The sequence below is a fragment of the Pezoporus flaviventris genome, unplaced genomic scaffold, assembly GCF_033815535.1.
Source record: "Pezoporus flaviventris isolate CSIRO_AGI_PZ_B2104156 unplaced genomic scaffold, CSIRO_AGI_Pfla_v1 ptg000001l, whole genome shotgun sequence".
In the NCBI taxonomy this organism is placed as follows: Eukaryota; Metazoa; Chordata; class Aves; order Psittaciformes; family Psittacidae; genus Pezoporus; species Pezoporus flaviventris.
Genome location: NW_026892549.1, coordinates 48,541,327 through 48,564,344, shown reverse-complemented (window position 1 = coordinate 48,564,344; position 23,018 = coordinate 48,541,327). Strand labels below are relative to the sequence as shown.

The window sequence follows — 23,018 nt, the reverse complement described above, 5'->3', positions numbered from 1 at the left end:
ACTTAGGAAAATTAAACCAGGAGTGCTAAACTCTTAAAAAAAGGAAAGGTGAATGTGTCAAACTGATCTTTTCAAAACCATTTCAGCATTAACAGGTAAAATAAAGATAAAATATTTACTTTCCTTAGTTTAAATGCAGTCTGTAAAGTGCCAGCAAAAAAGCACTCAAAACTTGGGAACAAATAACAAGAAGCACACAGAGTTCAAGCTGCAAACATACTACATGAATGCATTTGAGTTACTCTTCTAATCTACCAAACAGTGCTTAAGAATATGTAGTCTGGCTCAACTGAGCCTGGGACAGCTAAAAACCCCCCACCACACTGAAAACCTGTACTTCTGTTGTGTTCTAGATTTGTGTGTGTGCTTGCACTGAGGAGAATACTGGACCATAAAACCTCTAGAGGTCCTTCTCAAACTGAGTCTGAAATCTCACTATTCTTCTCTGAATAGAGACTGTTCCCTTAAACTGTATTATCTTCATTTTTGATACCCTCTTTGCCCTAGAAATAAAGCAACATTAACATGAACTGTGTGGATTTAGCACCCAAAACAGCAATGTCTGTTTCAGTTTTCAGGACTAAAGGGTTCACCTTTTTGTTTTTTATAAACATTTATTACCTTTTGCATCGCAATTTGCTGTCTCTTGGTCATCATTGTCAGAAATTTTATCTCTTGGCACCTTAATAAGATAGAGGTGTCTCTCTCCGGACTTGGAACTAGATATCAAACACACCTGAGCTCTGCTCATTGCTACCTAGAAACAAATTTAAGGGCAGCATTTCAGATTACAGTAATACATCCTATGACAAAGGCAGCTTTATGGCCAATCCATCCTGCTCATGTTGCAGGCCAAAACAGCCTGCAACTTAGAAATCCCACAACAGAGCAATATCATGAGAGAGAACATTCCCAAGAGGAGTATTCTCCCTGCATTGTCTCATGCTCCAGTGCAAACTGGGCTATGCAAAAGAAAGACACTAACTCTTTAAATGACTTAAAAGACTTCTTCTGGGATTGGAACATCCCTGTATAGGTTCAAATCAAACTATCTGCATAGAAACATAACAAGAACAATGCCTTTCTGTATCACTGTCAGCAACACGTGACGTGCATAGTCAGCTACTCAACCAGTGTAATACAACAGTAATGGCTCTGCCCAAACAGGTAAAACTGAGGGCTAAATATTCCCTTCCCTACCTGTTGATAAACAAACCCCAATAAACAGAAAACTGTCACCACTTTATTTAATGGCTAAAATGACCACAGACAAATTTATCACAAGAAAATATATATTAAATAATTAAGAAATTCAAAAGAAAATTGTAGAAATAAAAGCCAGTATCAACACTTCAGGGAAGTACTGCGTAGATTGCTAAAAAGGTAAGAAGCAGCTTTAGTATTCACTGTGTTCTACGTCCACTGAGGAACAGGGAGTTGAAGTCACTGTATTAAGAATTACACACACGAGTGGTCCTCTCTTCTGACCACTACAGGCAGGAACACCAGTATTACGCACTCCCTGCAAGATAAGTTGTGGCTGCCCCATCCGTGGCAGTGTTCAAGGCCAGTTTGAACAACCTAATCTAGTGGAAGGTGTCCCTGCCCAGGGCTGGAACTAGAGCTTTAATGTCCCTTCCAACCCAAACCAGTCTATGTTTTATTATCTAACACAATTATGAAACCATTTGTGTATAAAACCCACTAGCTTTCCTTCTGAGTTTGGTTGTTGCTTGTCAACTCACAGCAGTTCTTAACATGCAAACATGGGCTTACCTTCAGCAGCATTGCCAGCATTGTAAGTAAAGTGTCTACATAACCATAAATTTTGCCTTGGGAATACAACAGCGTCGAACGATGGAGAAGTAACTTTAATTCCTAGATAATATGAACATTATTCATTAATACGGCATGGAAAGTGAGTTTATAAAACAGGTTTTACTCAATATAGTATTAATAGGGTTGTAAAAAGCTTATGGAAGGCTGTAAGAATCTTTGCAGCAGCAACAAGTAAGATCCCTAAACTACCCTGCAGTAGTTACTGTTTCAAAGTCTCAGATTTCAGAGGAATTTGCCATAATTCTTACCTATAGTGAAGGTGCTGCTAGAGAGGGGATATAGAATCTTTGCTGCACCATCAGTTACAGTCAACAGAGACCAATGCATGTAGCTCATATGTACCAGCTGCTGATGACCTCAGTACAAAGTGATTGGTATCAAGACTGGTTCTCAGTGCCCAAGAGCTTGTACATCACACAGAAGTAATCAGGTAGGACAGGGAAATACCAATGAAATGGTCAGAGAAAAAGAGCCATGAGGACTCATCCTGATACTCTGTAGTGAATCATTTGGTGTGCTCTGAAGGCTCACCATGCTATAGACAGCAATTCTCAATCCCTGGCCCTATATAGCTGACATCTTGGACCCTGCCATAGTTTAACAGGGTAATATATTCTAAACTGGAAGAACATTTCACCTACCTGCTGGGCAGCATTAGCATCCTGAGCCAATGTATCTGGATCATACATTGGTTCCAGAGCCTCCAGAGCTTTTTCGGGTCGGCCCAGCTGCTGCTGAAGTGTTGAAAGTGAGATTCTTGCATCCAGATGCAGTGGAGCAAGGTCAACAACTTTGGCATAGCTCTCTGCAGCACGCTCCATGTGTCCCAAAGCCTTCAAGCACTCTAGAAATATCACAAACAACACAACAGATTTAAATGGCAGAAAAGAACTTGCAAAATAGTTGATATAATTTTCAGTTAAAACCACCCAAAACATGTATTACTGAAGTGACAATATTCAGAAATATGTACTGATGCATCCACAGTTTCACTTAAGACCTCATCAGTTGATACAGGATGGAATGCAGAATAAATGCTGTTTACAGCATATTCTTACTTACATGAGAATGAAGTACTTTTAGCTGAAGTAAGTGTCAATCTATATTAAGAACAAGAAAACACTCCATGACAGGACTGTCATAATGAACTCCAAATACAGTATTCAACATGTGAATCTAGAACTCCTGTGACCTTAAATAAAGGACCCCAGAAATGTTCAACATTGTACGATCTCTCCGTACCACGTGTTCAGCGGTCCTGCTTCTTCTCACCTGCATGCCGAAGCCAGACAACAGCCAAGTTATATCGTTCTGAACAGACAAGGGAACTCAGGAGAGGCAGTGCTGAGTTGTATTCTCCAACATCCAGAAATGCCTCTGCGACATCCAAATACAAGTCACCCATTTCCTCTGGATTTTGTTCCACCAGAGTGGTCAAAAGAGGCTTAAAAACACAAAACCACAGAAAACACTAAGCACAAATATCCAACAAGAACATTTTTTTAAGGTATGGTTAGTGGAAGCTTATGGGTTTATGCTATGATTTTTATTGTATTTGCATTCTGAACTACACTTCCTCTATTCAAATGTGAGTTTGAAAGTGAAAAATAAAGATCTGAATTTCAGAGTTCCTATCCTAGATATTTCAGATCCAGTTGGTGAAAGCGCCCATGCTTTCATGCTCTTCATGACAGAACAGTCTTCAGATGTAGTACCGTTTTAAAGCAAAGCTGTGTTCCTTAGTGTTCAAGAAGCAATGTGATCCCGGGCCTGTAACAGCACACCGGCTGCGATTTACTGTGCTTTATGCCACTGGAGGCATAATTTATAGGGACAAAAACAGTATTTCTGCTGTTACAGGCTTGTTAGGTCTCTTTCTTGGAGTGGGAGGCAAGCAAGAAGAATCGCCACAGCCCTCTCACGAACCTCAGACATACAAAGACAAGAAAAATTACTTGTTTTGGTAATTTATTAGAACACCCTCCAACTTCTGCGTTAGTTTCTACTTACACTGAGTGGCTCTAGTATGTTCAAGTGAACTAAGCACACCATCAGCTTGACCGTGATGTCTATGGGTACGCCCTCAGGAATGCAGCAGCTGACCTTCTCCACACCTGTGAGGAGATAAGAGAATTTCTTTCTGAAGCCATGGGCTTTAACTAGCACTTCACCAGCTCCACATCCCCTCCAAGCTATGTTCAGCTCCTCTAAAAATGCATTCTCATTGACTCTAGCAAATGTTGGCATAGGCCTGGCCTCTCCCTTTTCTAATTTTCCTGATGGATGGAACAAGTTCTTCCTGCTGTCTCTGATCCTAATAATTTTATATTAAGTATCAAGTGCTGTCTGCATTGATACTGACAGCAAGATCCTGTAAGGCATGTCTAGGGCCTTTGCCCTCTTAAGATGTGCTTGCTTCATAAAGCTTTCCTTTAGTAATTTCCTTTAGCAATTTCTTATACCCTCTTCTTGCTTTTAGAAGAACATTACCTGTGTTAAGGTTCTTATTAAGCCAAAATCCCATGTAGCAGGGATCTGGCTATATGCATTGCTGAACAGAGTTAACTACAGAACTTTACACCACACATAGACAGAATGCAAACATGAGACAAAGTAACTACCCATGACAATGCTAATTACTGGTCATGCAGTAAAACTCCATTATCACATTTCCTTTACTTGCAGCCATGCTCCCTCCATAACTACTCAGTTTAAATTCTCTTTCACCTTAATTCTTACACCAGACATTCAAAGGGTGATTGCTATAACGTCAGAAAACTGGGGTTTCCAACATATGGCTTCCGTATTACCTCCTACATCCACATCCTATTACTGAAAATCACAACCTGCAGATTAATTCATCCGTCTCTGAACATCTTAATATCCAGCATGAGCATAGCTATCTACCTACTGATAAACTCTTACAAATGAAGAGTCTGCTTTTGGAAGCGGGTAAGCCTGGAAGAATACTTCTGGCTTTGGTGGCTGCCTGGGTTAGAAGTAAGTTCTGAGTAAGGAAGACAGTACACAAGAAACCTTTTTGGATTAAGCCCTATTTCTCTGCTGCTGGAAAACTGCCAATTTTTATATGGTTGCAGACTGGGTCCTGAGCACAGGATTAGCGCATGGACTTGCACAAAATCAGAAACTTCAATTACTTACCTGCAGCAGTGGGTTTAGCAACTGGACTGCTTTGCTCTTCAGGTGCTGCCTCCTGGCTTTCCTCAGTTTCTACCACTGGCCCTGGATCTTCTGAGAAAGAGCAGCAGATTACCCCAGAAGCACCAGCTAAGCCAAAAGTTATTTGCTTTTGAATCCATAATTGATTGGTAGCTTACTGTGACAAGTGGACTTTGTCGGTTTTTGGTTGTTGGGAGTGGCTTTTTGGCCAGCACAGCAGGAAGCAGTCAAAAAAGTTACAAAGCAACAAAGCGGGAAGCCAAGTTCTTGCTTTAAATTGTGCACCCCAGGTAACTTGGCAACATTGTGTTGTAATTCCTAGACTCACAGATTTGCTGCTTCTAAATTATCCGTAAAAAGTCCCTATCAGGGCAGTTGTTCATTGATGAACTGTGTTTTTACTTGGTCCATTTAAGCAGAAAGCCAACAGAAGTTGGCTTTGTTACGGATTGCTGAAACAAGCAACCTGTTTAATCATAGAACAGGTTGTCTGCTTATGGAGTTAGGATGCTGTGATCATTCTACATTTTCAGTCTTGAGCAATGACTTTCCTAAAGCAGGTTTCTCAAAGACAACCTACTCCATTCAAGTACAAGCTAATAACCCTATATTTGTATATACCAAAACATCGAGATGTTTAATAACAGAAGTAGGCTTTATGAAGAATGTTAGTCTCAGGTCAAAGGTTGATACTCTCAATTATAGACGCCACTTAAGAGTATCTATTTGTTTTTTCAGAAGCTATTTAGCTGGCAGAAATAACTGGTCTAATGTGAACACTCAGAGGAATGCTTAGAACTTTAAAAGCCTCCAGTTGCCTAGAGAGCAGTCCTTGTCCTCAATGATTCAGCAGGGCTAACTGGACATCAAAATAACTCCTTACAGAAAGCAGAGGTCATGCCATATAACTCATTAAAAGCACTGAACCTGGATCGTCTAAGTAGCCTGTCAACATGCATCAAAATATACCCAGGAGGTGAAAAGGTAATGGAAAGAGAGATATCAAATGAGCAGCAGGATCATGCTAACTGCTTGTTAGCTACTTACCTTTTTTCTCCACAGTTGGACTTTCTTCTGCTACTTTCTTTTCAAGTGCAATTCCTGAAAAATCTGTAATAACCTAAAACAGACAAATAACGCGGATCATTTTAAAGATTTAAAGGATATAAGAAGTAACCAGCCTGCTTGGCTGCTGTTTTAGACATCACAATGATTACCAGCAGAAAAGCTGCATTCCTTTCACGTGGGGTTAGTTGACTCGTACTGCATTTGATCACCTTACATCTTTGTCCACTATTATTGGACTACTTAGATGATCCAATCAGCACCTCTTTAGCAAACACAACAGTTACTTTCATCACGACTAGAAAAGTTTTTAACCTTTATAGCTTCTTTCAATGCCTTTTGGAAGATGGAAAAGAAAGTAAAGCACCAGCTAAACAGCTAAGCTTTGCACACATCTTTCCAAAGTGCTCCAAGGATTCCTCAGTCTAATACATTGCCCAGAAACCATGTGGTTTATATCAGTTAAAAGCAAAAACTAAATAGAATTCACAGCTACCTACAGGCATTTTACAAGAGCCTCGATCATACACATCATGACCTCAACAAAACCAGTGGAATTCAACAGAACTACTTTACAAAATAGAAACCAAAGACAATTCACGACATTCACTTGCCAGCGTGGATCTGCAAGGAGGGAAATGCACACGCGTTAAGAACTGCTGGTCTAAGACCCAATGCAGCTTGGTATTTTGTTCATGAATTGAAAAGCAAGTACTTAAATCATTACCTCTGCCAGAACATCAGCGACAAACACAGAGTACATGACCCTTAGAGGAACATACCAGATGATTGCATTGAGATGGTTATTTTTTAAGGGCTCAGTTTACCAGTTCAAATGCACTTTCAGCTATCCGGAAAAAGAAGCACCATCACAGGAATGGACACAAGGAGAACCATCAAGAAGAAACAGTTCTATGACTGAGTACTGCATTAATAAATGTGGCAGCTAAATACTGTGTACGTAGAATTGACTGATTTTTATAATGGGATGAGGAGGAGGGTCAGAGGAGGGTCAGAGGAATTGTTTGCAGGCTTATGATGCTTTGCACTGACAGAGAGTGAGCTAAATAAAATCTTAAGGAGGAAAAAGAAAATAAGAGGTAATTTAGTATCAGCAAATAGGAATGTTCACCAGGAGAAAGTCCCAACTAGTAGTGTCTCTTCAATCTATCCTGAAAAGTATAACAATGGCCAGATCCTAAAGTCTTTCCTCTCAAAGCCAGACCAAATCAACTCTGAAACATGCCTCAAAAGTGAGGCCTATTCACTAGAACAAACTGGGAAGAGATAAGGACCTTCTCCAATTCCTGATGCCTTAGAGTCAAGATGTATTACCTTTCTGGAATGTATGATTCATGCTTAATGCAGAAATTATTACTTGTAACACAAGTATGCCAAATGAAGCACGATGGTCTGTACTTGAACCATTAGCCCGTTCAGTATCACCCTTTTAACTTTCAACCTAGAAAATGCCCTTTGCTTGTAGCACTCACAAAGACCTAGTACTAAGTCTTCTCTGGCTACTACAACTATGGCAACTGTAGAGAAGTAGAGGAAAGGATCCCAAAACTTTAAACCTGGAACAGCACTGCAAGTCTATCAGCCCCCAAGCTTACTAAATCAAGCTGTTAAGGTCAATGCTAATTACTACAGAACTAATAGGAAGCAATCTGCATCTGATCAGCTCTATCACTATACAAACATGACCATATGTAAGCACTACAGGAATATAAACTGTCCTTCCGGACTGGCAAACAAATGCTGAACACGATACAAAAATGCATTTTAACTCTCCATACCGCCAGTGCTTTGTCGTACTGTTTGGAAGAAATATACAGTTCAGCTGCAATGTTAACATCTTCCATGGAGACAAGGCGCTGGTGTTTACTAAAGGCTTCTTCTATTATGTCAATAGCAGAAGTCACATCATTGGCTTCATAATAGCTCCTATAAAAGAGATATGAGATACTTAGTATTTGAGCTAACTGACAATATATACTTTGAACACCAGCAAAAGGTTTTTGTATGTCATTTATTTTTGCCTATTAGCAAACATTTTTATTAGCAAGGTTAAGTTAAAAAAGAAAGTGAGAAAGGGTGTGTTCTTCCCTTACAACTGTTTACATCTTTTATATATTCCAAATAATCACCATTTTGACCTCCCCTATATGTTAGGACATTTTGATCACAACAGCCCCCACCTCGATCCAGGTATCAGTAATGTATCATGTTAACATGGTTTCAGAAAAAACTTCAATAATAATATTGGTACAATACTCATTCTTGCATTGTTGTGGTGCACTTCGCAACTACAAAGATCAAAAGATTTAAACTGTTTTGAAATAGGCTAGTAAGAGCTTTCTGCAAGTTATGCATAGGAAAGCCGAGATATTAAGTAGTTAACTTACTAAAAACTATGGTAAGAGAGCTGCACACTTTAACCACAAGCCCTCTCTGTCTCAGACAAGCTTCTGTGACTTGATCTGCTCTCATTTGCAGAAAATGGGATGAGGCAGATTTCTCTTTGCTGCAGAAACAAACCACAAATGACACATATTCTGTTGCAGGTAGCTTTTATTTCAGATTGAATACCTTGTTTCATTCTATGATTCTATGATTCAGATCTGCTGGCATTAAATTTCCAGGGCTCTAGTGATATTATATAGATTTAAGATGTACTGCATTTGTATACAATTGCATACTATTGGCATTTTTTTAGTAATCAGTATTTGCATTTTATTCTCTTACTGTAAGAGAATGCAACACTTCTAAGATAATGCATTGATCCTGCACATGTCAGGCTTTAGAAACACCATCACAGTTGGGGGTGCATGCTTGTGGATTGATTGCTTGCATTCCTTTATTTCAGCCACGTACCCAGCTTGAATCAGGTGCAGAACTTATTAATACCAGCTTTTGAGAAACTCTGGAAAATCAAATCACAGTAATTTTGAATCCAACTTACTTTGCCATGTCTCTAGCCAACTGCATAAAGCGCTCTCCATCAGTGGGAGACAGGAGATTCAGAATCCGTCTGTAGCCATCCATAGCCATCTTATGTTCTCCCAACTGTTCATACAGGCTTGATCTCTCCCACAGGTAACGCACGTTGGTTGGGTCGTATTTCAGAGCTACAGGAAAAAGCATACAAGTAGCCTGGTTTAGGAAAAGGCAACAATAGATTTCACCTTCGTGTCCGTGAACAGATGAATGTTAACAGACACACACGATTTTTGTAAGAAAGGACATTCTATATTAAACATTCATTAGTCTTGTATCAAAGTCCAGACAGAGGTACCAGAATCTTAAGCAAACTGTAGCAAACTAAATTAGAAAGCAGAAGAAAACTAGACTATTTCCATTATCACCTGACACTTATTTTAAACTATTAAAATGGTTGCGACACTACCTTTTGTGTAGCAAAAAATAGCCTGTTTGATATTATCCTGTTCCAGTGACATTTCTGCTAGTCTGACCCATTCCTCAGTATCACTCGGATTTAAGTGAGCTGCTATCAGTTCAAACTGTAACGACTTCTCCATATCACCCTGGTCTTCATAGATCATGGCAAGAGTGGAAAACGGCTCATGAGCGAGAGGAGCTGTGAAGAGACAAAAGGAATGATTAAGAGCTATCGGTTTAAAACTACCTTGAAAACAAATGTTTGCCTTTCTGCAAACAGACATCATATTTAAATGAAACATCAACATTTCTCTGTCTAAATTCATTAAAAAAAAACTGTGGACAAGCCTTCCAATTCCTTTTTAATAATTATTAATGCTTGACTGATAATAATTGTTTTATTGATTATTAAACAGCCTGAATCTAACAACAACCACTTACAGCATTATTCTACATTGTAGAAATCATGCTGATGGTTATACCTCAGTTCTACAAAGACAATAAAAGCAAACTGTGTAAAGCTAAGCAAAGGCCCAGGTCTCTGCAGAACTATGGTGCCAGTTTCTTTTCATAAGCAAAACAATAAAGGAAATGCACTGTGTATTCTTAATTCAATACTACTTATACAGTGACTTTCCTTGTACTGAGTATTTTCATGACCAGTGAAGCCACGCTGAATTGTCCTAATGCATAAGGCAACTTCACCCCATCCTTAAGGCCAAAGAGTTTCAGCGTTCTAACGCACCTTGTCGAATGATTTCCATGCACATTAGAATAGCCTCCTCACGCTCCCCTCGAGCAAACCTGATATTGGCCTCTCCCATCAGACCCCTCAAGGCACGAGGAAGTTTGCTGCGAGGTCTTTTCTCCTAAATGGAAAAGAGATATTATTTCTACCAAGGATTCAGTTGTACCCACATTCAGGAGCCACTAGTCACACTTGTGACTTGTGTGTGTCACACAAGCTAATAACAAGTTATGTATTAGCAATATTCAAATGATTGACCAAAATATTTGCTAATTTTCATGCCTGACAGACACTGGAAACACTTCGTTATGTTAGAAAGTTTTCAAACAGTAATCTAGATTAATGATTTAAAAAACAAATACAGGTGACACCAACATAAGCAGAAGTATCCCACATGGAATTATGTTCAGTCAAGTTTCATAGCAAGTAGCTATAATGACATGAATTGGCATTTATGCACGATGCTTCAAGTCAGGAGATACAGGGAAGTTAATGAAAGTTTAAATACTTGCTTTCATAATTTTCTTGGTCTCTCGATTAAGTACCATCTCCAACACAAAAACATCCCCAGCTGTGGGTTGCTCGGTAGTTTCTTCTTCCTCTTCTTCTTCATCTTCCTCTTCCTCCTCCTCCTCCTCTTCATTTTCCCCAATCATGGATGCAAAGACCCGATGAACAGACTTACTGACGCCATCTGAAGTTTCACCTGGTAGAGAAAGGAGCAAAAAAGGTTTATGATATAAACAAGAGTATGCACTGCTTATCACAACAAGTGCAGAGAAAACAGAATTCTTCGTAATTACTAGCCCACTTGAAACAGCAATTCTAGAAGAAAAAGACCTGCAGAAATGCAGAAAAACTATTAACAACCTCTATGGTTTTAAAACTCTGACTCATTCATCACCAGCGCTCAGTATACCCCAGCCTCTAACATTTCTTGGATATCTGAAATGAAAGCATGGAAGAACACATATTAAAAATCAACAGTTTATACAACATTTTTCTCAAGCCACATAAGAGAAGCAAATTAAGCAAGTTCCAAGCACTGAACTGCACAAATGGAATAAAGCTTTTCAGCTGAAGAGGCTAAGCGAGCAGACAATTATACTAAACAATAATGCAGCAACCCATTTTTAGAAGCAAGATCCATCAAGAAGGATCTTGTAACCATTCTATCCATGACAGTAAGTACCTTTTAATGTGTGCAAATGCACAATGCAGATTATTCATTTCTCCAGGAAAAGAAATAACAAAATTCTTTAACCAAACAAGAATATGATGCTATTTTCACATTTCTAAATTTCAACTTTTCATTACCAAATTAACCCAATTTATAACCGCCCACAAGTCTGCATATATGCAAAACACCAAAACATGTAGTGTTCAAAGGTAGGTTTCAGCTCCGGGATTTGGCATCAAAATATCTAATTAAAGAGTAACCACGGTATCAAGTTGGGAATGTCAAAATAAAGCTATCATGTATTGTCTAGATGCAAGAGGGAACTGGGCATTATACATGAGTTTATGGTGGTTTTGGGGTTGTTTTTTTTCTGAGTTAGATATATTTGGTTATTTTTATTCTGACTCAGATATTAAGCATCTAAAAATCAAAAGTCTTCTTTACCCCTTCTGAAAAAAAACTAATTATTTATTTAATTTCCCTTTTATTTCGGTCTCCTTTGCTGCAAGGGTCATTTGAAGATTATAGCAGATTGCCTCTAAAGATTCATGTATCACAAGCGATCTGAACAATGACCTTTTCTGACAGTTTTATTCTGAATATCATACATCTGATTCTAATAGCAACTCTTTAAATAGTGATACATAATATCAATGCTTCCTTCATTCTAACTGCTCTTGAGATTTCCGTGTTCTCTGTCTGTATTCTGTATTCTGTGTGAGAGCAGAAGTACGACTGTCACACAAATCTACCGGGATATATTTCTTTTTAGGTAAAGATAACATGCATGAAACAAGTAACAGGAAAAGGCACCTTGGAAGTACTACAGAGGCATCAGCAAAAAGAAAGGGTCAGTAAGGAACCACAGATATATGATCCACCCACACTTCAGTGTTCGTTTTCTGTCCTTCTAGGATGACATCTGGCCATACTTTCAAAATCAAGGCAACACTGATGTACATTTTAGGTGAGACAATTTAAGGCCTATTTTTGAAATTTAAGAAAATGGAAACAAACAAACACACAGTGAAATCTCTGAAACAGAGAATTCCCAGTGAAAGTAGCAGGGGAGGGCCACGAGGATGATCAGGGGACTGGAGCACCTCCCGTATGAAGATAGGCTGAGAAAGTTGGGTCTGTTCAGCCTGGAGAAGAGAAGGCTGAGTGGAGACCTCATAGCAGCCTTCCAGTATCTGAAGGGGGGCCTATAGGGATGCTGGGAAGGGACTCTTCATCAGGGACTGTAGTGATAGGACAAGGGGTAATGGGTTAAATCTTAAACAGTGGAGGTTTAGATTGGATATAAGGAAGAAATTCTTTCCTGTTAGGGTGGTGAGGCACTGGAATAGGTTGCCCAGGGAGGTTGTGAATGCTCCATCCCTGGCAGTGTTCAAGACCAGGTTGGACAAGGCCTTGGGTGATACGGTTTAGTGTGAGATGTCCCTGCCCATGGCAGGGGGGTTGGAACTAGATGATCTTAAGGCCCTTTCCAATCCTAACTATTCTATGATTCTATGATTTTAAGGAGTCTAAGAACCAACACAAAGAGATCAAAAACTGTACTTTTGTATGTCATAGCATTGCCAGTCCCACAAAAATATGCCCTGACAGGTGTATGGAGTACAATTTCTGAAGAGAAGGTGTCTAAAATAGGCTGTAGCACTCTAAATCCCAAGCTCAAATCCAGAACCTGAGGCATGGGATCAACAATACCAATACAAACTAAAGAGAGAAGTGCTGCTCTCATCACCTCCCGCAAGTCCTTTCACTATGCAGGAGCCCCAGGGAAGTTAAGCATATTTTGCAGGAGCACCTAAGGAGATACTACCATCCCAGTAACTGCACAAAGAAAGCCAGACAGGAAATCTGTAGCTAGAAATATCCAGCAGAAACTAAGGAGAGAAATAAATGTTGGAATTCTAAACAGGCCAAAGGATAACTAAGCAGGAGAAAAAAGAAAAAAAAAACAACAACATAGAGAAAAACTAAAACTCCTCTTTTTAACCATTTTATTTCACCTTGGGTTACAACAGGAGAAGGCAACGCTCACTCAGTAGAATCAAATACTCTGAAACATTCAAGTGTCAGCAAATGACTAGCAAAGAGAAACAACAAAACAACAAAAAAAGAGGCAAAACAAAAGTGAAAGAAGACTTCTTGAGAAAAGCTACAAACTTCAGAGAGAACGAGTAAATGAGGGCATGTGGTTAAGAAGCCAGGAGGGGAAAAATTGAGGGTTTTCAGAAAAACATGGTGAATTGGCCAGATCCAGCCCTCAAAACACTGAACAAAGCTAAAACCCTGGCTATGACCCAGAACACAAAGGTATATGTTCTAACAACATGCTTCAATACCCACAGGTTCAAAAGAAGCAGCCAGGTGTTTATAATAAGTGAGCTATCAAAGAGCAAACACTTTCAATGACCTTTGAAACACAAGTTATTACGTTAACATTTACCATCAGTTTCATCCTGACTTTGGGATTTCCCAGATGCTTTTCTGGATGATGATGGAGCCTCTGTATCTTCCGTGTTTTCCTCACCAGATGCATTTTCACCATCCTACACATACCAATAAATTAGTCATCAGCTTTTAATGTTATAATGACTCATTACTTTTCCCCCCTTATACTTACAGTTAGCATTTAGACAAGTTTCCAGCTTTTGCACTGCTAGTGAAACAGGTGGAATAGTGCAGTATTTTTAAATGACTCAACCCTAGCATTACTCGATTTCAAGGCATTTATATTCTCATTAATACGAGGTGACTCAGACTGTGACTGCTCACATTACTTTTAACCGAAGAGACAAGTCCACTATTTATCTGTCATTACAGTGAGATAAGACACCTGGTTGACTATAAAAAAAAAAAAAAAAGTAAAAAAATCCTTTTAGAAACCTGCCTTTTTAAATACAAAATGAAATATCAAAATAGCATTTGTTAACCCAGTAAGAAGGATTAGGGAGGTGAGGCACTGGAACATGTTGCCCAAAGAAGTAAATGCTCCATTCCTGGTGGTGTTCAAGGCCAAGCTGGACAGAGCCTTGGGTGACATGGTTTAGTGTGCAGAGTCCTTGCCCGTGGCAGGGGGGTTGGAACTAGATGATCTTAAGGTCCTTTCCACCCCTAACTATTCTATGATTCTATCTAGGATATCAGTTGTCTTTCTATGACAGCTGAGTTCTGAATTTTCTCTCTGAAGACCAGGAGATACCAAAATTCAGTTACATTTTGACATAAAGATAGCAAGGTTAAAGTTAACTACAACACTCCAAGCATACAGAATTGCTCTTAACACCTCTATTTGCTTACTTTTAGCCACAAAGCTGCGTCTTCCTCTACTTACTGCTGTCAACAAGCCACAACAAAATAAGTCAAACTGGATCTCTTCCTTAGGTCTCACACAGAAGACGGTGTGGAAGCAGCAGCAATGTATGCTGAATGATTAAATCAAACCCTGCTTCTGCTCACTGCTCTGCCCTAAAGACGAAATTGATCATGGTGCCTGAAGGTAACAGCCACTAGCTTTTGCCACGTCCAAGGACACAAACTGCACTGGCATGAACCAAAGCGCTGCATATGGCACTCCAAAAGGTGTATGCTCCCCTGAGCAACTTGCTGTACAAGAACCTAACGACCCTTATAAATTTCAGTTATTTTCTTACAATTTTGCATGGAAATCAGCAATTATGTAGCCGCAATCAGTAGCTGAGCACCACAGCCATCACCGGAAGCCCCTCACACACACACACACGCAGAGGAGAGCGGTGCTGAGGCGGTACAGGTGCTGCCACGGAGGCAGGGAGCGGCCCGGCCGGGCCGTGGTGCTGCCAGGCGGTGCAAACTCACCTTCTCGCGGCTCTTGCGCTCCTCCCGCCGCCGCTCGAACTCCTCAAAGGAGATCTTCCCCTCCAGGTAATCGATCAGCTCCGGGCTGAAGCCCGACATCGCGCCGGCACGGCCCGCGCAGGGAGAACCTCGTTCAGGGCTGGACGCGGGTCCGTCCCGTTACGGCGCCCGCCGCGCCCCGCGCCCTCGCGCAGGAGTTCCGCCCCGCCGCCGCCTCGGGGGAAACATCGTCCCGTGTGAGCGGGCACCGGCGGGGTTCGGCCTCCCGGGCTCGGGGGGTGCGGGTAGCAGTGGCGGTGGGCGCTGCGGCTCTGCTCGCTGCCTCCCAGCACCCACGGGGGTGGGGTAAGAGGCGTGAGGGAAGCACGTCCGCTTCCGACACCGTGTTTTGTATCACCCCACGCTACTTTCACGTGAGAGGAGTTCCTTAACTTCATGCACGCACACAGTTGTCGTGCAAGCGGCTTAGTGCCAGGGGCACGGTCCGAAACGGGTGTGAAGAGGGTGGGTGTGAGGTACAAGTAGCCATCGCGCTCTGGGGGCTGTGCCAGGGCCCGTATTTCCCCGCTCCCTTCAGTCTCCCAAGGAAGCAGGAGACTTGTGGTAAGAGTATCTGAAAAACCCGAGGATGTCTAGTTCCAGTAACGTGAAAGGTAACATTTATTTACCACTTTTGAACAAAGACACTTAGCGAGAGTTAACATACGCTGTTGCGCTCCTCATTTATTCACATCTAAACACACGTGGTTCTTCTAGGCACATTGTAATAGGCAAACATCGCACATTTGTCAATGGAAGGCAAATGTGCTACTTGCAACAAGACAGCAGATTCCATAGGTAAAAACTGTCAAAGCAATTGTCAAAGCAATCAATGAAGTTAAAAAGTCAAAGCAGTGATATTGTGCTGGGAAGGGGATCACTTCGAGTGAAGTTCAACACTTAATGCCTGGAAAAGAGAGGAGGAAAAACAAAACAAACAAAGGATGTGAGACAAATACAGAAGTATTTATATACACTGGCTGCAATACCCCAGCTGAATGCAGCAGACCTCTACCTCCAAAACCAGTTCTGAACACTGAAAAGAATGACTGAATTATGCAGTACAAACTACCTCCACCAGCGAGTCGCTTTCTCACTGCTGCTGTAACTTACAGGAGAGCTACAGCATCCCTTTTAAAGTCCGTTTTCATTTATTTATCATGAACAATACTCATTGTGCAGAGCAGGTTTTTTTTTCCTGACAAAAAAATCTCGGTTGAATGAGAGCTTTGTACTGAAATCTGAGTGCAGTCTTCATTGCGATTCAGGATAATATCAACCTTCAATTTTAGTCATAGAAATAAGGAAAACGGCATGAGTGGGCAAAGTTATAAAAGATAATGTATGATTTGTTAGTGCAGCATCTTATGTCTAGATTAATTTTCTTAATAATATCATGGGAAACCATTAGTCTCAAGTTATAATTTATTTCTCAATTAATAATGTTTATCAGTTACCAAACTGCTGCATTCTATTACCTGTACATTTTCAGAATTCTTCTCCACATGAAAAGGAGGAGGAATAGAAAACAAGGAAGAAGTGGTGTATGTAGGTCTGCACAAGAGCCATGTGTTATTCTGCCAAAGTAGTACATACCTCATAAATCTCTTAACTATTTTAAACCCAATTCAGGCAAGAGTTACTACACATTTAATTTCTTCTGAAAATGAAGTTGTTTTTATACTTCAGAAGGAAACGAGAATCACTTGAATCCAAATCTTTTGCTTGGTTACATGTAACAACATTAGAGGAAAAAGCAGCATTGTTTACCTTGGTCAGCCTTTGAAATAATTCGGGAAAGAATTTTTCCTTTCTTCATAATCTGCAAATGCAGAAGCAACAGGGTCCGAGTAGAGCATGACAGGCCTTGGTCCTTCATTGTTCATGGTGAAAGTGGCTGGGAGCTTCCTGACATCAAGACCCCTGCTTGAAAAATAAGCCTGGAGTGTTCTGAAAAACTGAACATATTGCATATATGAAAATAAAGTGTGCCCAGCAGAGATTAATTATTTCCACTGACGAAGTACATCTATGTGTTCCTGTGTGGGATGAAATCCTCTACCTTGGCCATAAACTAGTACAATATAGACAATATAATTCAGACATGTCCACTCTGTTCATGGCTTGTACACGCGACATGGCATCAAACGTTCACCAACTGCTTACTGACCATCTCTACTCCCCACTGAACCCCAGAGGATTCAAACTGTCTAGTAAACCAGGCACAGCAAAACCCTTGCTCAGAGCAAACACTGCAGTTGTGTTAGACATTTCTCTAAGAGTTAGCAATAGTGGGTAATTGATTTGAATTGGTCCCTTAGATCACTTAAAAGCAGAAATTAATGCTTCTTAAGCATTAATTTCCTTAAGCATGCAAGGAAAAATTGTGGGAAACTGATATTTTTTCTTCACAAATTGCTCATAACATCTTGCAAGTGTTCTCTTAATTCTCAGATGTAATTAACTTTCAGTTCTTCAGCCGCTACTCATAACCATGTATCAGGTGCAAGCTTATCTTCTTGAAGTACAAATGTGCAGTCAATCAACAGAGTACACATTTGAGAGGAACATAATCACAGACTGATTTGGTTGGGAAGGGACCTAGAAGATCATCTAGTTCCAACCCCCTTGCCAATAGACCAGGTTGCTTAAAGCCCCATCCTACCTGGCCTCGAACACTTCCAGCCACTCTCGGGGCAACCTGTGCCAGTGCCTCACCACCCTCACAATAAAAAACTTCTTCCTAATATCTAATCTAAATGCACCCTTGTTATTATGATAATAATCATTCCTCTTCTGTTTCATAAACCAGGTGCTTGTATAAACATAATACATCTTTAAAAACTAAAGCCACTGGATGGAAATATAAGACAGATTTATGCCCTACTGCACACTGAGAATGTCTCTTCAGTTAAGGGGTACATCTTGACTGAAGAATGCTCATCCAGTTGGTTGTTATTGACTACACAAAGTGCACAGTTACATTACACAGCATTTAATGGGCCCCTCTTAGCTTTAAATTTAGAAGGTAAAAAAATTCTCATGATGGAAAGTAAAAAACCCCCACAAAACTTGGGCTATCTGTCTTGCAACATTTCCTTACCAGGTCTCTGTTTCTAGGGTTATCTAGAGGTTTCCATTTTTCTTCTGGTTGGAAAGGAGCACCCTTTACCAGTCCTCTCACAGCCACTACTGTATATAGACCCAGCAGCACCACTTTCCACATGCTGAAGAGATGAACAGACTATCTGTAAGAAGGACAACGAAACAGACTTCTTAAGTCATAGAGAGCTGTCACTGGTAAAAAAGAAAGCAAGCACAACAGTCCAGTGGAATGCTGACAATAATTTAGTCACGGCAAGGAAAATCTGCCTCCTGCAGATTACGTCCATGCGCTATCAAAGCTTCTTTGTTTTCCTAGTACTAATGTACTAATACATTTCCTAGTACTAATGTATTAAGAAGAACGAATTATCCTAAGGAAGTGCTTCCCATACCAAAGCTATTTTTCTAGACACTGGATTCTCTTTTGAGAGGGACTAGAATGACATTTAACAAAAATTATTTACATTTGTAGATTTACGTTGGTTATTACCTACAGTCATTTACATTGGCTCATCAGTTACAGCATCAGATCTTTGTGTGCACCAAGAAATACGGCTTGAGATCCAGATAACTCACTTTTAAAAATGGCATTAAATGAAAGCGTACTACATACATTAATAAATGCAATAACAACATAGCCTGGTGTAACCCACTAAAGACCCATTTTTACAACTTGATTCAAGGACGGGGGGGTGGAGGGAAGGAAGAAATCATTCTCCCTTTCACATTCTTTAAAATAAAGCTTACCAGTGAATTTGGCTCTGGCTTGCCCCTTCTTGGTTAGTCTCCTTGTAATCTGTGAACAAACTGATCTCTGCACTTATATTTCTAGTGGACTGTAGGTGGGTGTCAATGACGTTAGCAGGAGTTCAAAAATACAGTAATGATTCCATTTCCATCCATGACATAAAGACCCTTGAGAATTTCATCCTTAATACTCTGAAGACCTGTTGCTATCGAACAGTGCAGTTAAAATTCCTCTTCCCTAAGCCATATTGCAGAAAATTGGTGGTAAGCATATAAGAACTTTAAAACAATTCCCAGGAGAGATAGCAGAGATTTAATTAATTAGCCACATCTCTAGAATGGTAACTAACAGGTAATTACAGCTGGTTGAATGGTTTTCAAGCAAGACGAGATATGGATCATTTTCTTGATGCTGGACAGACATAGAGAGAGAGTAAGGTCTGTTTCAAGATCCAAAATCATAACATTTTAATGGAAGTGTTGCTTTCCTACCTTGGCTTTATCAGCAGTTAATATCCTCTTGTCAGACTAGAAACTAAGACAAAGACTGCAATGAGGACTATGTTAATTTACCTTTGCCTTATTCCATAGCTTTCTTCAGCTCCAAGTTTTTGCTTACAATTTCATTATACTCTTGTCTCTGCTATTTAGAGTATACTTTACTTAGTATCACATAAAATATCTCTAAATAAACACGTTAAAACTAAAGATATTTGACCGTTATCTCACTCCAAATTATAGACATTTATTTCTGACTAGATGCTTTACATCTTTGTTTGGTTTAAATTTTGAAAGCAAAACAAACCCCTAACACCAGCCTTCCAGGCAGGCAAAGTTGTGGACATCTAAACCTCATTAGCGACACAGTAAACAAAATCCTAGCAGGGTTGTTGTCATGACTGCAATAACATATAAAAATACAAGTCAATTTATCCAGCTTGTATATTATTCTACAGACTTGGAATAGAAAAAAGATTTACACCCCCATCAATTACTTTTCATAATAGACAAGTTCCAGATACTAGACTTATTGAGAACCAGAACAACAGCAGAAACAGAACTTGTAAATAGGCAGGGCCCAATGTAAGGAAACTCTCTGGTGATTTTCTAGGTAAATACTTTGTTCTAGTTTAATTTTTTGCATAAACATAATGAAGTCATCTGTAAATGTGAAACAAGTTTTATTACCTTCGTAACTTAGGCAGTTTGGTTGACTGATGAAGTATGCAGCTATGCAAGAGATCAGTTAGCATATGGGGGTTGGACTAAGATGATCTCCAGAGGTCCCTTCCAACCCTAATGATCCTGTGATTTTGTGAGCTGTCTTTAAAAAAAGAAGAACCTACAAACTTGCATTGTTGCTTTCTGAGCTATGTGTGTTTGAGAAACTGAGCTAAAAGTCTGTTTAGACTTAGTGCTCATTTTAATGCATGTTTCTTTCATGGTGTTTCGGTTTGTTTTTTTTTTCCGTTTGCGGTTATTTTTTTGTGGTTTGGGGTTTTTGTTGTTATTGCTGTTAGTTGGTTTGTTTGCTTGTTTGGGTTTTTTGTTGGTTTTGTTTTTTAAGATGATTACATTATAGCTCTTTCCTTCAGTGAAGTACAAGCAGAACACGTATTACAATACTATTAGTACAGTTACACTGATTGAACAAAATTGCATCCTCCTTTGAGAACAGTAGCTACTTTAACAAACACTTTCCAAGCTAGATGTCAGTGTGATGCCTTTTTAATGCAGCCAAATTTAAGCATTAGGTCTTTGTCGTGGTTTAAACCCAGTCAGGTAATTCGTTCGCTCACTTCCCCCCCTTTCTTGCCCTCCCCCTGCTCTCGGAGGGACGGAGAGGAGAATCAAAAGAATGCAACTCCCACGGGTTGAGATAAGAACAGTTTAGTAACTAAGGTATAACACAAATCACTACTGCTACCACCAATGATAATAATGATAAAGGAAATAACAAGGGAAGAGAATACAACACCTCAGCACCAGCTGACCGATAACTCGCCCCCCAAGCCTGACCAAGCTCCGACCGATACCTCCTCCAACCCTGCAGTCTCCCAGCCCTTCCGGCTAACTCCCAGTTACATCCTGGGCATGATGTGCTGTGGTATGGAATAGCTCTTTGGTCAGTTTGGGTCAGGTGTCCTGTCTCTGCTTCCTCCCAGCTTCCCCTCCTCCCTGGCAGAGCATGAGGCTCACAAAGTCCTTGGCCAAACCAAAACATCTCTATCAGCTCTGTTCCCGAGCCGAAAGTCAAAACACTGCACTGCACCAGCTACCAAGGAGGAGAAACATGACTGCTACTGCTGAACCCAGGACATTATCCACCCCTTATTCCATACCATTCATGTCATGCTCAGATCCCACATTTTCAATATACCATCACTCTTATCTCGGTGCACTCTTATCTTAGTGCATGGACCAGTCCCTATAAAGCTGCTGCGTCCATCTGGTCCATGTCAGGCTCCATCTCTTGTAACAGTCTTCCAGTGCAGGAGAGACTGTGTGCAGTGTTCACACTCGTGAATAACCTGGGCAATAGTGTCCATTGTTAAGTCCACCCCTCGATCATGAGTCCATCTCTGTGTTGCATCTCTGCTCTGGTGGCGTGAAGTGCCATGGGCCCACCAGGCTTAAAATAATTCACTGTCCCCTTCAGCAGTTTCTGCAGCTTGTTGCTGGGGACTCCATACAGCTGCCTTCCATCTCCGATGCTTCCAAAGCACTGGAGGGGCCCAGTGGACTAGATACTTGCCCATACTGTCCCACACACCCTGCCACTCATGACTCTCCAGCCTTGGGGAAAATCTCTTGGTCCCCCTATATTGTTGTCTAACCCCAGACAAGACCCAAACCTGACTCTGCTTAACTTTTGAGATCAGACAAAATGGTTGTGGGTAGAACACAGTCTGTGTGTGTGCCAACATGCTGATCCCCATCACAATCAGCAGGCAGGTCCCAAGGGTACCCAAAGGCCATTCAGAGCCTTCAGAACTCTCAAACGATGCTGCTGTGCTTGTCACTGGGGCTGGTGTAGCTGCTGTGCTTGCCGGCTCTCCCACCGCCAGCTTCTCTTTTCCTGAGTCCAGCTCTTCCTCCTCTGCCTTGCTGGGAAATGCTGCGTGGTCTCCGGCATCCTCCTGGGGCTCGGCGGGCGGCTTCCAGGGGATGCTCTCGGCCGTCTCAGGGCGGGGCTCGGCCGCGGGGCTCGGCTCTTCCGCGGGGCTTGGCTCCTCCGGGGGGTTCGGCTCTTCCGCGGGGCTCGGCTCCTCCGCCGCCTTATCCCGCTGCTCGGCAGCCGCTTCCTTCTGCTCCTCGACCGCCCCGACCTCCTCCACCGGCAGCCGTCCCCTCGCGGCCTCCGGCCCCGCTCCCGCCGCCGCTTGGTCCCCGGGGCCGCTCTCCCGGGCCGCTTCAGCAGCCGCCGGCTCCCGGGACCGCTCCCCCTCAGTTCCCCGCAGCCTCACGAAGATGGAGAGTAGGGTGAGGGCCAGGACGGTGAAGAGCAGCCGGACGGCCAGGTACAAGTCCACGGCCACGTCCGTCCCGCCCTGCTGCTGGAGCCCACCCGTATTACAAGCCATTGCCATAAAGCACAGTGAGGCAAGAACCTTAGCCCAAGCCCCACACTTGATAAACACTATCACAGCAAATACTGGCTCTACGTAAGTTACAACGGTCTGAAGCTGTGAGATCAAGAAGAACAACTCTGAGAGCCAATAAATCAGCATTGTGCAGAATGACTATTAATCCAGTCAGATCTGTCGTTATCTCAACCCTTCGTGCCCCACGTTGGGCGCCAAAAAGAACTGTCGTGGTTTAAACCCAGTCAGGTAATTCGTTCGCTCACTTCCCCCCCTTTCT

At 41.3% G+C, this 23,018-nt stretch overlaps 3 protein-coding genes across 8 annotated transcripts in view; all 3 read right to left on the bottom strand.

The window, feature by feature from the left end:
* The window catches only part of GTF3C3 (general transcription factor IIIC subunit 3), a 43,335-nt gene extending 27,920 nt beyond the window's left edge, over window positions 1–15,415 (bottom strand). For 2 of the 4 annotated variants that reach the window (XM_061457181.1, XM_061457172.1), the window contains exons 1-14: window positions 15,264–15,415; window positions 13,873–13,975; window positions 10,747–10,940; window positions 10,232–10,355; window positions 9,494–9,685; window positions 9,050–9,215; window positions 7,884–8,031; window positions 6,067–6,139; window positions 5,002–5,091; window positions 3,850–3,953; window positions 3,112–3,283; window positions 2,481–2,683; window positions 1,777–1,878; window positions 622–757 (exon numbers count right to left, since the gene is read on the bottom strand). In XM_061457181.1, coding sequence (XP_061313165.1) covers window positions 622–757; window positions 1,777–1,878; window positions 2,481–2,683; window positions 3,112–3,283; window positions 3,850–3,953; window positions 5,002–5,091; window positions 6,067–6,139; window positions 7,884–8,031; window positions 9,050–9,215; window positions 9,494–9,685; window positions 10,232–10,355; window positions 10,747–10,940; window positions 13,873–13,975; window positions 15,264–15,362 — 1,906 coding nt within the window. In that variant the 5' untranslated portion in view covers window positions 15,363–15,415. The remainder of the gene's footprint in view (window positions 1–621; window positions 758–1,776; window positions 1,879–2,480; window positions 2,684–3,111; window positions 3,284–3,849; window positions 3,954–5,001; window positions 5,092–6,066; window positions 6,140–7,883; window positions 8,032–9,049; window positions 9,216–9,493; window positions 9,686–10,231; window positions 10,356–10,746; window positions 10,941–13,872; window positions 13,976–15,263) is intronic. The other 2 variants (XM_061457189.1, XM_061457165.1) reach the window with 2 other exon arrangements.
* PGAP1 (post-GPI attachment to proteins inositol deacylase 1) overlaps window positions 1–23,018 on the bottom strand; it is a 164,333-nt gene that overhangs the window by 101,738 nt on the left and 39,577 nt on the right. Inside the window, exon 27 of one of the 2 annotated variants that reach the window (XM_061457127.1) lies at window positions 19,664–19,797. The exons of the other annotated variant lie outside the window; for it this stretch is intronic. Coding sequence (XP_061313111.1) covers window positions 19,770–19,797 — 28 coding nt within the window. The 3' untranslated portion in view covers window positions 19,664–19,769. Of the gene's footprint in view, window positions 1–19,663; window positions 19,798–23,018 lie in introns of those variants that run through there. 2 annotated transcript variants of the gene reach the window in all.
* On the bottom strand, window positions 15,969–19,767 carry CUNH2orf66 (chromosome unknown C2orf66 homolog). Of its 2 annotated transcripts, none has more exons than XM_061457251.1 (4): window positions 19,647–19,767; window positions 18,406–18,550; window positions 17,073–17,260; window positions 15,969–16,209 (listed from the first exon to the last, which is right to left on the bottom strand). In XM_061457251.1, exons 2-3 carry the CDS (start codon window positions 18,526–18,528, stop codon window positions 17,078–17,080), a joined length of 306 nt encoding a protein of 101 aa, XP_061313235.1. In that variant the 5' UTR covers window positions 18,529–18,550; window positions 19,647–19,767; the 3' UTR covers window positions 15,969–16,209; window positions 17,073–17,077. The 2 variants fall into 2 exon arrangements, with proteins under 2 accessions (XP_061313235.1, XP_061313230.1); XM_061457246.1 differs by lacking the exon at window positions 19,647–19,767 and adding an exon at window positions 19,155–19,293.